Source organism: Pteropus alecto, unplaced genomic scaffold (assembly GCF_000325575.1).
Source record: "Pteropus alecto unplaced genomic scaffold, ASM32557v1 scaffold8, whole genome shotgun sequence".
Taxonomy (NCBI): Eukaryota; Metazoa; Chordata; class Mammalia; order Chiroptera; family Pteropodidae; genus Pteropus; species Pteropus alecto.
Window position 1 is genome coordinate 2,653,603 of NW_006494609.1, and position 14,170 is coordinate 2,667,772.

General features: G+C 45.1%; 1 protein-coding gene across 1 annotated transcript; it reads left to right on the forward strand.

The window, feature by feature from the left end:
* The first annotated feature begins 207 nt into the window (after positions 1-207).
* VRTN (vertebrae development associated) lies at positions 208-13,548 on the forward strand. Its single transcript, XM_006925442.3, has 2 exons — positions 208-331; positions 11,205-13,548. The coding sequence occupies exon 2, from the start codon at positions 11,206-11,208 to the stop codon at positions 13,324-13,326; it is 2,121 nt and encodes a 706-aa protein (XP_006925504.1). The 5' UTR covers positions 208-331; position 11,205; the 3' UTR covers positions 13,327-13,548.
* Positions 13,549-14,170: the final 622 nt, after the last annotated feature.

Sequence of the window (14,170 nt, forward strand, 5' to 3'; positions counted from 1 at the left end):
CTGGGGACCACAAGCCCTTGAAAACTTATTTGAGTTTTGAAACCTAGCTGTTCCCCTAGTGGGGTACCTGTGCCTGTTTCCTTGGGGCGTGGGTGGGGGGTGGAAAAAAGGTGTGGAGTGGGCGGGGTGTTAGTTATCCTCAAGCCTTCTTTCCTCTCCTGGTACATTCCTTGAGCTGCTGTGTGAAGCACCTAGCGAGATCCCTGCAAACAAAGTAGACGTCGATCCATGTGGCCAATGACTTTGCCCACCCAGGCACTTTTGCTTGCTCTCCTCCTGGTTAAGGACAGGGGCTGCTTGCTCTCCACCTAAGTGGGAATGCTGCTTGCAGGTAAGTTTTCTTCCCTCTTGCTTTCTTAGCGTGTTACTCCCACTCCTCAAAAATAAATATTTAAACATTCTATTATAAAACTTACTAAACCCACCGACATTGAGAGAACGGCATAATGAACCAACTCTGAATGAATGGAAAATGAATCCCTGAGATTCAATAATTACTGACATTTTGCCATATATACTTTACTCTTTCTTCTTTTCCTCTCGTTCTTACAAAGCAGATTCTTGAGGTCCTGTCATTTCATCCCTAAATTATTACACGTGTATCTGAAAATTTAGGACATTTGCTTACTTTTATCACTTTTAACAAATTTAATTCCTTAGTAAATGCTAATACCCAGTTTATATTCAAATTTACCACAAAATTAAATGACTTTAAAGCCATAAATAATGCCTGATTGTCAGAGCTGGACATGAAAACAGACGTCAGTATCAGCCGATAGCTCTCTTAGCACAGGTCTCTGAGAAATACCAGTAGTCCGGGAGTGAGGGGCTCGAAAAATACTTATCCCTTACCATGGAAATAGCAAGTAACAGTAGCTCTTACTGAGCGCTCACTATGTACCCATCTGGGCTATGCCTGGAAGAGACTGCATAAGCGCTTCGTGTGTCTTTCACAGCACTGAGCATAATGCCTACATAGAGTAGATGCTCAACTAATTGTGATTTGAATTGATAATTATATCTCCTTGGTATTAAATGTTTCTTCACAGCAAAAGAATGACATCCATCTTTAATTCAATCATTTAGTGGATGTTTCTCATTTCACGGATGAGAAAACTGAGGGGGGTCGGATTTGTCTAAATTCTCTCAGCTAGAAAGTAGAGGAGGTGAGGTTCAACTTGGGTTGATCTGACTACAGAGTCTGAGTGGTCATCTGTTTTTTGCTATTTGCCAAGGCCTGGGTAGAGGCAAAGAGAGGGTAAAAGAGGTGAATGGAGGAAGGGGAAAAAGAAGAGAAAAAGGAACAAAGAAATGAAAGGAAACCAGGGGATTATGTCATAGAAGTAAAACTAGCAGCCACAGAGTCTTTGTGTACAGTAAATACAATAGGTGTTTGTTGTGTTGTAGAATAAATGAGAAGACTTGAGCCTCGACTCTCGGACTTTGGAGTCTAGATTCAGGTTTGTAGACATTGCAGTGTCCTCAGGGCTAGCCCAGGACCTCGAATTAAGAGCTCAGATATCTGTTGAATGAATGAAAATGTATGAGTGAATATATGAGTGAATGAATAACTGAATAAGTAAATGATTGAATGGATGATGGACAAATCTATGAATTATATAAATTATTCAATAAGGCATTGAGTGGATGAATTAATTGAATGAATAGATGGATGAAATCTTTAAATCTCTGTAGCAAGAATGAGTAGGGAAGAGAGCTAAATCGAATAGTAGTGTTGTTTACTGAGCATTTTATCATTAGACCTGTGCTAAGAACTTCAGAAGTAGTTTTTCATTTAATCCTTATAGTAACCTCTTGAGTATTATTATCTTCATTTTTTTTAAGTGAGGGATTAGGTCTGGAGATATAAGGAAACTTATCCAAGGGCACACAGGGCAGAGCTGGAATTTCAACCCTGCCATTGTATTCTCAAACTCAGACTCTTCACTGCTTCACTCGATACAGGTCTTGTTTTTCGTAGCTGATGAAAATATAGGTGAATCTCTACTTATATGACCCCTGGAAAGCTGTACATTTAAGCATAGTTAATTACTTATCTCAGCTCATTAGTTCAAGGAAGCTTTTCTATTGTATGTCCCTTTATAAGTGAAGGATTATCCCTGACTTATCTGCTTCCTAAATCTAAATTTTGTTCAAAGCAAGGTACATATTAACTAAAGATGTCTATTGGTAAGAATTGTTTAATTATTGTTGGAGATCTGGGATTTCTGGTGTTTGGGCACCTTATGATCAGGCCCTTAATTTTGTGACACCTCATCTTAATAGTTTAAATAAAAGTATATTGAAGTTTATCAAATTCATAAACCCATTTAAAAAAAGAGACAGATATGTTCGATGTATGTAATAATATAAAGATTACTTTAGGATGAAAAAACACCATAAGCAAAGCCCAATTATAAACCACAAACTCAGAAAAAAAAATTTCGAATTCCTATCATTGACCAAGGGCTCTTCTGATACAAAACTCTCATTAATCAGTAAGAAAAAGGCCTATAACCCAATAGCAAAATGGGCAAAAGATATTCACAGGAAAAGAAACATGAACTGCTCTTAAATACATGAAATATATGAAAAATGCTCTCCCTTACTCCAAATAAAAAAAGGTAAATTAAAACCATACCGAGGGACTACTTTTTCATCCAATAGGTTGGCAAAGATTTTTAAAAAACTGTGATAATACACTGTACACGCCAGAGGTTAAGGAGCCTACATTCTCATACTTCATTTTGGGGGAAATAAACTGGTACGACTTCTAAGGATTTGGCAAAATCTATACAAATTACTACCGCACATACGCTTGAAAGTATAGTTATACCTATTCATGCCAAAATTATGGATGTGCAAGGTTACCCATTGTAGCATGGTTTAAGGAGAGCAAAAGATGAAAGTGACCTTGATATTCATCCATAAGGGACTGGAGAGTACATTATTTTTGTTCAAAAAAATGTATTTCATGCTACATCTAAATGTCAAGATATGTGCTAATACATTTGTCACCAGCCACATGTGGCTACATGAAATGTGGCTAGTACTAATTGAGATGTGTTATAAGTGGAAAATATACATGGAAATTTGAAGACTTGGTACAAAAAAAGGAATGTACTATATCTTATTAATCATGTCTTATATTGATTTCCCATCAAATTGATAATATTCCAGATATATTGGCTTAATTAAAATATATTGACATTAATTTCACTTGTTCCTTTAACTTTTTTAATGTGGCTACTTAAAAAATATAAGTGCATGAGAAACTCTCATTACATGTCACTGGACAGCGGTGGCTCTGGATAAAAAAATAAAGTGAAAAAAGCAAAGCGCATAACAGTGTTCAGTCTACTACCATTTGTGCTTTAAAGAAAGGGAAAAAAAGCACTCTCTCAGACATTTGCTTGTTTATACATAATATATTCCTGGACTAGTACCCTAGAAACAATATTGGCTACTTCTGGAGAAACTGTAGACAAGGAACAGGGCTGAAATTTCAGTCCTGAATCCTTTTGTAAATTCCCAAACCAAAATATACAAGCATTTTAAATAATATATTATTATTTATATATCACTTGTGTATAATATATATTATGGACATATATAATGTATATTATTTAGTCAAAAACAGTTTTAAAATGCTTAACATAGAACATAAATATGCATAGAGAGTCTGGAAAAATATACATGTGTGTATGCACAGAAAAAGATGAAAATGCACAGAAAAAGAACTGGCAGATAAGCAGTGAGGGAATGTGTTAGGGAGAGAAAAAAAATTTACTCTATTTTTTACTCTGTACCATTTGAATCTTTTGTAAAGAGAATGTTTAACTTATATGTCAATTAAAAAAAAAAACTAGATTGGAAAGAAATATACCAAAATGTTCACAATAGCTGTCTTTAGATAATGAGATTATAGGTAATTTTTTCTTCCTTGTACTTTAAACTTTTCTCAATTCTAAATTTTCTCAGTCTATAAATAAGGCTCTTACTTTGGTAATGGAATCACCAACAAACCTTTTCATCACTGTAATTTCTTTTTTAAAAAATACTTTTACAGATTCTATTAGCCTTTTAAAGAATTTTAAATGATCTCCATTGCTTTTTAAAATGATAGCAAGTAACGCAGACTGTCAAAAGACACAGAAAGATATAATGGGGAAAGAAGAAATATCTCATAATTCCATCTCTTTCTACAAGATAACCGCTATTCTCTGAAGCTTTTTAAATACTGCATTTATATCAAGAACTTAAAAATCTTTTCAAATTAACTGGAGAGGCCAGAACTGGGATCTACTTGCTTTATGCCAAGCACAGTCCTAAATGCTTTAAATGTGTCATTTAATTGAATCTACCCAACAACTCAATCGGGTAAAAGTTGTGTTACATTAACCTCCAAGTCAGGGCCCCAAGGGTCTAAACAATTTGCCCAAGGCCATACTCTATCTAGTAAGGGGCAGGGTTGGCATTCAAATCCAACTCCAGGTGACTTCCAAGCTGCTGCCTCCAGGCACTGCCATCATAGTGGGTGGGGCTGGAGTGATTATGATGCAGGGACTGTGCTTGAGCTCACTTGTGGTGGCCTTCCGTCCAGGGCGCCTGCGTGGGTGAGAAAGGATTTTTGATTTAGGTGGTAAGTGTAGAGCTCATGACTGGCAGAGGAGAAAATAATAGTGGAGCTGAGGCATAACCAATATCGAAGGCATTTAACAATGGGTTGCCAGGGATAAGGCGACAAAGAGGAGCAGTCGGGGGACTGGAGCCCGGGAGGGAAGCAGCTAGCCCCGGCACTCTAAAGGGTTAAAGTTGGCCAGGAAAGTCCCTGGAGGACAATACCACCAAAGGCTGCAATCCAGTGGCCTTTACCTCCCCCACCAGCAGGGACTAGATGGGCGGATAGGACTGGTTCCTCCGGGATTATCTGAGGCCCCTGGTCTGAGGTGAGCTTTGAGGATAGACGCCCCAGGGACCACGCACTCCCATCTGCATCCTGGGGCACGGAAAACTAAGTGTCCTGGGATAGGCACCCTGGCTCCTGAAAGAAGCAGCTCTGGCCCAGGCACACTCTTGGGAGAGGTGTTGAGCCTCCAGCCTGGGGAGTGCTCAGAAAAAGGTGGGGATGGAGGCCTTGGAGAAAGTGGGAACTTTCTGGAAGGGAAGGGGGCTTACACCAAGGTGGGGGCAGTGAGTTCTCCAGCTTCCTATCTTGCAGGGCAAGGGATGGGAGAGCTGCCTCAGAAAGAGATGCATTTTGAAGCTTCAGAGAAACCCCCAAATCTCTAACCGATCGTCCCAGGCCAGTTTCTGGGCTCCAGGGCCACCGCCCCGCCCCTTCTCTCAGCCTGGCCACAGACTCGCTTTCTTTAGGTCATTCTTTCTAAACCCTTCTCCTCCCCTCTCCTCCTCTCAAACTCTGAAAATCTTTCAACCTTCGAATTTTCCTGCGCAGTTCGGGGCTGGTTTCAGAGCCAGGTCCAGGCGCTTTAACACCCCCAGCTGGGTAGTGTGGATGAGACAATAGCTGCTATCGCTTTACCATTGGAAGTGACCCCCGAATTTGCACTTCTTTCATCTTGGGACCAGAGCACTTGAGGGTGGGCGATTTCCTGGGGGGAGTGGCTTAAGCCCATCCTCCCCCAGCCAGTTGGCTGTAGACAGTCCATGCTCAATAGGCAAATATGAAACCAGTTCTGGAGTGAGAGTGGCGCTCAGCTGGGGACACTACCTGCAGGGTGACTTAAATGTCCCAAGCTGGAAGGTGGAGTGAGAAGTGGACAACCCCAGGGCTCTGGGTCACCCTCGAGGTCAGTAAACTAGGAAGTTTCCTCAAAATTAGGAAAGGTGGGTGCCTGTACAGCTAGGAGGCCCGAAAAGAATGAAGGCTTGCCTTGGGTCTCTAAAGGGCCCAGGGATCAACGGGTGGCTCCGAGAAGATGCCGTAAGAGTGTGTGCGTGTGTGCGTGTGTGCGTGTGCGTGTGTGCGTGTGCGTGTGTGTGTGGAGAGGGGAGGTGAGGCATTGTTTCAAGTTCTTTTCTCCCCATCCGCACCACCAGCTCCATCCCCACCCCCACCCGCCTGCCTATCTCCCCTCCCCACGCTCTACAATGGTCTGGCCTCAGCCCCTCCCCAGACTCCTGGAGCTTCCTGGATTGGGTCCCTTGTCCCAGATGCCCAGGCCAGCCAGCTCTCTTCCCAGTCACCCTTTGCCTCCTGGCACCCCCAGGGGAAACTGGTGGCTTGCCTGCCTCCCCTTGTGGGCCGCACTCCACTTTCCTCTTCCCTTCCAGACGTGTGGTCCACTAGAGCAACTAACTTTGGGAACTGCCCAGGCTGACTTGGTGACTTCGGGGCTGCCCTGGTGTGCTCCCAGGTGCACCCACTGCCCTTGGTAGTGGGAAATTCCTTGAGAATTTACAGCGATGGACTCTCCTGCCCCCAGCCAGTGTCTGTGATCCCTATTTCCATTCCTTGCTGGACCTTTTGGCCACCAGGGAGAGAGCCTAGATGGCTGGCACTCCCTTGAGCTAGTGTTGCAGCCTGAGCAGCTGGGCCAGTGTGACTGGAGGAGTGAAGGGCCGGCCAGAGAGGCACGGAGCCAGGCTGGGTGAGATGCCTGCTGGTTTACCCTAGTCTCGCCAAAGGCAGAGGCCTCTGTGGCCCTCTCTCAATAATTGTTGGGTGGGAGAACAGGAGGGATGGGGTCCTTGATGAGCAAATGCAGAGCCCAGGATGAGGCTGGCAGAGGAGGAGTTTGTTTTAGAGGCCAGAGGAGACCGACCGGCATCCTGTCGGCAGGTCCCCCGGCTCTTCCTTCCCTTGCCCTCCCCAGAGCACTGGCTCATCCCTGTAAAATGCAAGGGACAGAGGCCAGACCTGAACTCCCGAAACCCCATCTGCCTGAGATAAAGAGATGGGGTGGGGTGGGGGTGGGGTGGGGAGGAGAAAAGCTGGCCTTGGTGAAGGTGAGGCTTTGAGTCTCCTGCAGAGGTGCTCAGGTCTGCATTCATTCCTTGGCTCCAGAGATCCTCCTAGGTGCTGAGACGCAGGCTGGATGCTTTCAGGATGTCTTGTTTTGTTCTCCTCCAGCCTCAAGCCAGGGGAACCTGTGTAATCTGAGGGGGCTTTCCCTCCTTGGTTTCATTCCTTTTCAGATCCCTTCCAAGTGTTGTCAGGGGAGGCCACCTGGGCAGAGTCCATAGGTTAGCTCTCACTTTCTGCACCTAATTCATGAATGCACCTGGCAATTGCCAGATCTGTTTTGCATTGCATTTCCAGGAAACCGCTGCTGAAAAAAAGACTTGCACCTGAACTCCATCAACCAATTGTCTACTTAAAGATGATTGGTGTAGCCGTACAGCCTTTAGCCTTTCCCCAGTGCCCCGTTCTCTGGTGGTTCAGACACCCTTGAGTGGATGTGAGATGCAGAGCCTCTTTTTCTCAGCAAGCTTTTGAAGAAAACAGAAGTGGGGGTATTACCTACTCACACCTTCCTCTTCTGAGGAAGGAATGAGATAGGGTGGAGCAGGGTGGGACTGGGACTGGGCCTAGTAGGTAGGGTGGAACAGGGTAGGGTTGGGAGGGGTGGGGTTTGTGCAGGAGGAAGTGTGGCATATCTGGACATTGTGTTGAAGGTGTTTGGATACTACCGCATGAATCAGGCAAGTCAACTTTACCTTTCTGGACCTCAATTTCCTTATCTGTAAAGTGGCCAGGTTTGTCTCATACCTCCCAAAATATGTGTGTTTCTGGATCCTTTGGATAATAAGTATTTTGGATGATGTGTCCTTTTGGGTGGTGTATTTACAGTGTTTGGGAGGGGAGCTCTGGAGTTAGCTTGCTTAGGGTTTCATAGCTTTAATAGCTATGTGGTCTTGGAAAAGTTATTTAATTTAACTCCCCAGCCTCTGTTTCTCTAGATGTGAACTAGAAATAGACATCCTAGCAATGGTGCATGTGTGATGGAGTTGTAGTTCACATGCAGGAAAGGTGTGAACTGCATACTGTATAAACAAAATTACCTCTGAGAAGCCTGAAATCCAAATGCTCACCTCATGCCCACAGAAACTTGTAATCACATGAGGGAACATCGTGCTCTGCTTAGGAAATAGTCTCACTGAGTGGAAGGGCAGAAAGAGTCACCCACACAATTTAAATTAATCATCCTCTTATTTTTTTCTGAGATTTTAGTTGAATTACCAAAGTTAAATGCACATAGTAAGCAGTAGGTAAGTGGTAGCTGTTTGAGTAATTTTGTCTGCAAAGTAGCTAGGAGAATGCTCATTTATATGCAGCTGTAGAGCAGTGTTCAATAAGTGACATGCAGGAAAAACAAAACCCCCAGCATCTTTGTTGTCTGCCAGAATGAAAAAGCTCTTCTGTGTGTACGCAGTTTGTTCTTCAAGAAGTGCTGTCTTCACTAAGAACTGATAGGAATTTTATCTCCTAGTTTTCAAAATTATTTGGTTTTAAAAAGTAGATCTACATAAAAGATGAACAGATTAAAAGCCCAATTCCAGGGTCGAATAATAATATGGCCCAAATAGAAATTAGATGAGAGGTGAGACCAGATTTGTCGCAGCACACACATTAAAAAAAAAAAAAAAACCCTGCAGCTGAGAAATTTTATCCAAAGGTGTTTCTGATTACCAGTTATTAAAAAGCTTTCTTTTTAAATGATTATCAAGTAAAATTCTGGTGATACTCTTTCACTGCTTTAAAAACTTTTTTCAACTTTACTGAACCATAATTTACACTCAAACACATCCCTTTTAAGTGTGAAGTTCGATTAGTTGACAAATGGATACACCCAAACACAATTTTTAAACCTAAGGCTTTTCTAAAGCGATTTATTGAACTCTTAAATTCTCTGTGAGAACAAAGATCTGAGGAAGGATAATAGTCTCCTTTTAAATTTAAAAACAGTGTCCATAAAGGAATATTAATTTGCTTAGCAATACAACACTGAAAACCTACCCGGAATTAGGATGATTAGTTTGTGTTGGAAAGGTTGCTGACAGTTTAAACTAGATGAGATGTATTCTAGGCCCTTAAGAGCATCTGGTTTCAACTACTGGCTGTACCACTTGTGGGACTTTGGGCAAATTGGGCAACTTAGACTACCTTCGATTGTCTCAGTTTCCTCACCTGTAAATTGGAGATACAGATAGCAGGATTAGAATAGTTCATGGCAAATAGTAAATGCTCAGTAAATCTCAGTGATTTGATCTATGTCTGCACAGTGGCTAGGCTGCTGCCACTCCTTTGAAAAGACTAACTTTGCTCCAGGGCAGCAGGTCTCAAACTTTTTTGGTCTCGGGAACCTTGTGTGCTCTTAAGAATTGAGGGCCCTGAAGCACTTTTGTTTATATAGGTTCCATCTGTCAATGTATATTCAAAATTAAACCAGATATTTAGAAAACACTTATTAAGAAACAGCAAATACGTTACACAGTAACAAACGTTTTATGAAAACTTTTCCAGAACAAAAAAATTTAGTGAGAAAAGTACATTCTTTTACATTTTTCAAATTTCTGTAAAGATGGGTAGATTCTCATCTCTCTCTGTTTGATCTGTTGTGAAATATTGTTTTGGTAGAATTATGTGAAGAAAATCCAACTTTATCCAGATATACAGGTGAAAAGAGGAAGAATTTTTTGTTATTGTTAAAGAGGAAGAATAATTCGATAGCTTTTTCAGTAGATATTCTTTGATAACTACACCAAAACTCGAGAAGTAGTTTCTCAAAGCTTAGTTATAATGTAGAATCAAACAATATCCATGAATTTTTTCTACCCTGCTGTATCGAGATTCATTGCTTTCTCTTTTACTGTGATTGGATCTTTTGCTCGTGCATGACTTTGTAGCATCACTCACTTGTTATTTGGGAAATTCAATTAGTTTGTTGAATGATGTAGATCTTCAAATGTTGACAATCCCATTATACATTATAAAAAGTTAGATTTATAGTGTTGCCACTGATCCCATCAGGAAAATCTTTAGATATTGGGAAGCTGTCAAGCTCACTGTAGTGGATACAGGTTTTCCAAAATTCTCATTTTCAAATGAAAGCTCAAGATTTCACTGACAGCAAATAGTAGTTTTCCTGGAAGTAGCAGGCTCGCTTTACTCATTTTTGAGAAATTAGAAGTTAGTCTGCCGAATATACCTGTGTCTAAGTGACTGATGTCTCTCCATCGTTCTTTGAAGTAAAAATGGTATGCCATGGTGAAAGCGGCTAGTTCATCATACAACCCAAACAATGGTCATGTGCGAACTTCATGCTTCAGTATGCAGCAGAAATGCTTTTTGTGTGCTCGCCATTTTGTTACTCCCAATAACGAAGTCAGTTTTTAAAGACTGACTTTAATAATAATAACCTTAGTGTTTCATCAAGGACATTCTTGAGTGAACCTAGTGTTTTCTTTTTCCCCACCCCAACTACGACTACATGGTGGTGAAGAAAATAATGAGTTCTAGTACAGTTTGATTTATGCTAAGGTACCACAATTTTACTCAAATGTTAATACAATGAAAAAGGCAAATAATATCTTAGTGTTGTTATCTTAGTATTTCTCAGTATTGTTTTGAAAATAGTTTAACTTGCAAAACTCCTGCAAAAGTCCCAGGGAATCTCAAGGACCTGTGGACCTTTGAGAATCTTTGAGAATCACTGTTCTAGGGAAAGGTAGGCCAATTTTGGCTATATGTGATAGTAAGTCTTTGCCAGGTACCGAGGTACAGCTTTTATAGGTGTACTATATAACATGCATAGTACTAGATAATACTCTAATATATAATACCTAACATTTCTATAGCATTATATGCAGGCACTGTTCTAAGGATGAATATATAAGTGTGTGTCTATGCCTATATATCTCCATTCTTTCATTGTCTCATTTATACTCACGACAACCCTATATGGTAGATACTTTTATTATTGTTCCCATATTAACAGAAAAGGAACCAGAAACCTAGAGAGGTTAAGTAACTTGTTTAAGCTAATATAAGAATCTCTTACTACCACTGAGGGATTAAATAAGCCTCAGGAGGCACTTAACCATTTATCTGCTCTGGAGGAGTGGAAGTGGTTGGACATTATCTCGAGGGAGAAGGCGCAGGTGTAACGGGGCATCATTGCTGAGTATCATCTGAGTACCTTATCCTGACCTCTGCCCTCTATCCTTTGCCCTGGCAGGATGACATCTCAGGAGCAACTGGTACAGCAGGTGCTCCAAGATCTGCAGGAGGCAGTGGAGTCCGAGGGCCTGGAGGGTCTTATCAGTGCTGCTCTGGGGGCCAAGCAGGTCCTGTCCTCCTTCACCCTCCCTACATGTCGGGAGGGTGTCCCTAGGCCCCAGGTGCTGGAGGTGGACTCGGTGGCCCTGAGCCTGTACCCAGAGGACGCTCCCCGGAACATGCTGCCACTGGTGTGCAAGGGCGAGGGCAGCCTGCTCTTTGAGGCGGCCAGCATGCTACTGTGGGGTGACGCGGGCCTCAGCCTGGAGCTGCGGGCCCGCACTGTGGTGGAGATGCTGCTGCACAGACACTACTACCTGCAGGGCATGATAGACTCCAAGGTGATGCTGCAGGCCGTGCGCTACTCCCTGGTCTCCGAGGAGTCTCCCGAGATGACCAGCCTGCCCTCTGCCACACTGGAAGCCATTTTCGATGCGGACGTCAAGGCTACCTGCTTCCCTAGCAGTTTCTCCAACGTGTGGCACTTGTACGCCCTCGCCTCCGTCCTTCAGCGCAACATCTACTCCATCTATCCCATGCGCAACCTCAAGATTCGGCCTTACTTTAATCGCATCATCCGGCCCCGCCGCTGTGAACACACGCCCGCCACACTGCACATCATGTGGGCTGGGCAGCCCCTCACCAGCCACCTCTTCCGCCACCAGTACTTTGCCCCTGTGGTGGGATTGGAGGAGGTGGAGGCTGAAGATGCTACCTGTCCGGCCCCAGCTCCTCCGCCGCCGCTGGCTAAGACCCCGGAGCTGTTTGACCGTGAACCCGGCCTCAGTTACTCCCAACTCTGTGGGCGCTACAGTGTTACCAAGAGCACCTTCTACCGCTGGCGGCGGCAGTCCCAGGAGCAGCGGCAGAAGGTGGCCACCCTCTTTTCAGCCAAGCTCTTCCTGCAGGACAGTGTCCACCGTGGGGGTGTGATGTCGCTGCAGCAGTTCCTCCAGAGGTTCCCTGAGATCTCCCGCTCCACCTATTACGCCTGGAAGAACGAGCTGCTTGGCGCTGGCCCCTGCCAGCCTCCAGCCCCCAAGGAGGCGCTGGTGATGGAGGAGCTGGAGAAGCTGCCAGAAGAGCAGGTTGCTGAGGGGGTGGGATGCCCCTTGCTGCCCGTGGCAAGCGCCGGAATGGTCTTCATGCAGCGGGCCAAGTTGTACCTGGAGCACTGCATCTCCCTGAACACACTGGTGCCCTATCGCTGCTTCAAACGCAGGTTCCCCGGCATCTCCAGGTCCACCTACTACAACTGGCGCCGAAAGGCTCTCCGAAGGAACCCCAGCTTCAAGCCGGCACCGGCCCTTTCCACAGCCCGGGCTCCCCAGTCAGCATCTGTTGGGGAAGAAGCCCTGCTCCCTTGGAAGGGTGAGGCGGGAGAGGGGGCAGAGAAAGCAGCGGGTAAGGGACCACCCGCCCCCCGGGGTTTCCTGCCCCTGAGGATGCCCCTGTCGCGTTGGCAGAGGCGTCTGCGCAGGGCTGCCCGCAAGCAGGTGCTGAGTGGGCATCTCCCCTTTTGTCGCTTTCGCCTCCGCTACCCCAGTCTGTCCCCCTCCACCTTTTGGGTCTGGAAGAGTCTTGCTCGGGGTTGGCCCAGAAGCCTATCCAAACTCCAGATGCAGACCCCCACATTGGGCAAAGAGGGAGTGCAGGAGGCAGAGGAGAATCGAGAGAAAGAAGTTGACAGGAATGTGACAGCTGCCATAGCCCCACCTGCGGGGACTCCGGAGATGGCAGCTTCCCCAGGAGAGGATCCAGGGGATGCCCAGGGAGGGCCTTCCATAGAGAGGGCCCGGCGAGAGGGGCCCACGGCCCAGCGCCGGCCCCACAGTGGGTCTCGGTCCAGCCAACCTGTGGTGGCTGTGGCGGGCAGCAGGGACAGTGAGGTGCTGGTGATGGATGTGCTCGCCACCACAAAGTTCAAGGCTCAGGCCAAGCTATTTTTGCAGAAGAGGTTTCAGTCCAAGAGCTTCCCCTCATACAAGGAATTCAGTGCCCTCTTTCCTCTCACTGCTCGCTCTACCTACTACATGTGGAAGCGGGCTCTGTACGACGGCCTCACCTTGGTTGATGGTTGATGTGCAGGTGCAAAGGGGCTGGGAGGAAGGGGAACCAGTGGAGGTCAGTGATCTGAGTTGCCCCCTGGCTTGGCCAGGATGCCCTTTGCTTGGTTCCCACAGTGTCTACCCCAAGTCTGAGGGCAGATTTGTGTTTGTTTCCTGGCTCCAGGGCAGAGAGCCAGAAATCAGCCATCTGGTCTTCTGTAGAGAGTCACTGGACCAGAGATGGTCTCTTCAGTTGTTTGCCATTATTTTTATTGTTGTGTCTTGCTTTTAGATTTTTATTTTGATTTAAGTGGGTTGGCTGAGCCCCCTTGCTGGTATTGAAAGCCGTATGTATGTGGGGGTCTGAAGGGGGATTGGTTAGCTATAGCTGATTTCAGCTTTTCCTGGGGACGAAAGGAGCATTATAGCATGGCCATCTGTCTCATTTGGCAGGATATATGTCTTCAGTTCCTTTTGGGCCTTGGTACCCTCCTTATTCAAATATATTTCCCAAAGGAACATTAGAAATCAAATGTGGAGTAGGTCAGTGACTCTGTCTGGCCACCCCCCAGGGAGAGGGAGCCAGTCTCAGTGTGAGCTGAGGCAGGGATGTATAGAAAGGAAGAACCAGGGACCTCTAAGGGAAGATCCTGAGCTGGATCACTGAAGGCTGGCTTGTGCCTTGTAAGGAGTATGGTAAGGGGTTGGGGGAGAGGGCCTTGAGTGTCTGCTTGCTGGTGCTCGGCCCATCTGCTGTGGACCCTGTAGACCTCTGCCAGCCTGGCTTACTCTTGAGGACCCCTGTCTTTCTGCTGAGATTCCCCTCAGAGCCTGTGCCCCATCTTCAGTGAGGGACCACAGAGTGGCCATGCAAGTG

What these genes read in the sequence shown, in the direction of transcription:
- VRTN (XM_006925442.3), top strand. Translation starts at nt 11,206, where the DNA reads ATGACATCTCAGGAGCAACTGGTACAGCAGGTGCTCCAAGATCTGCAG.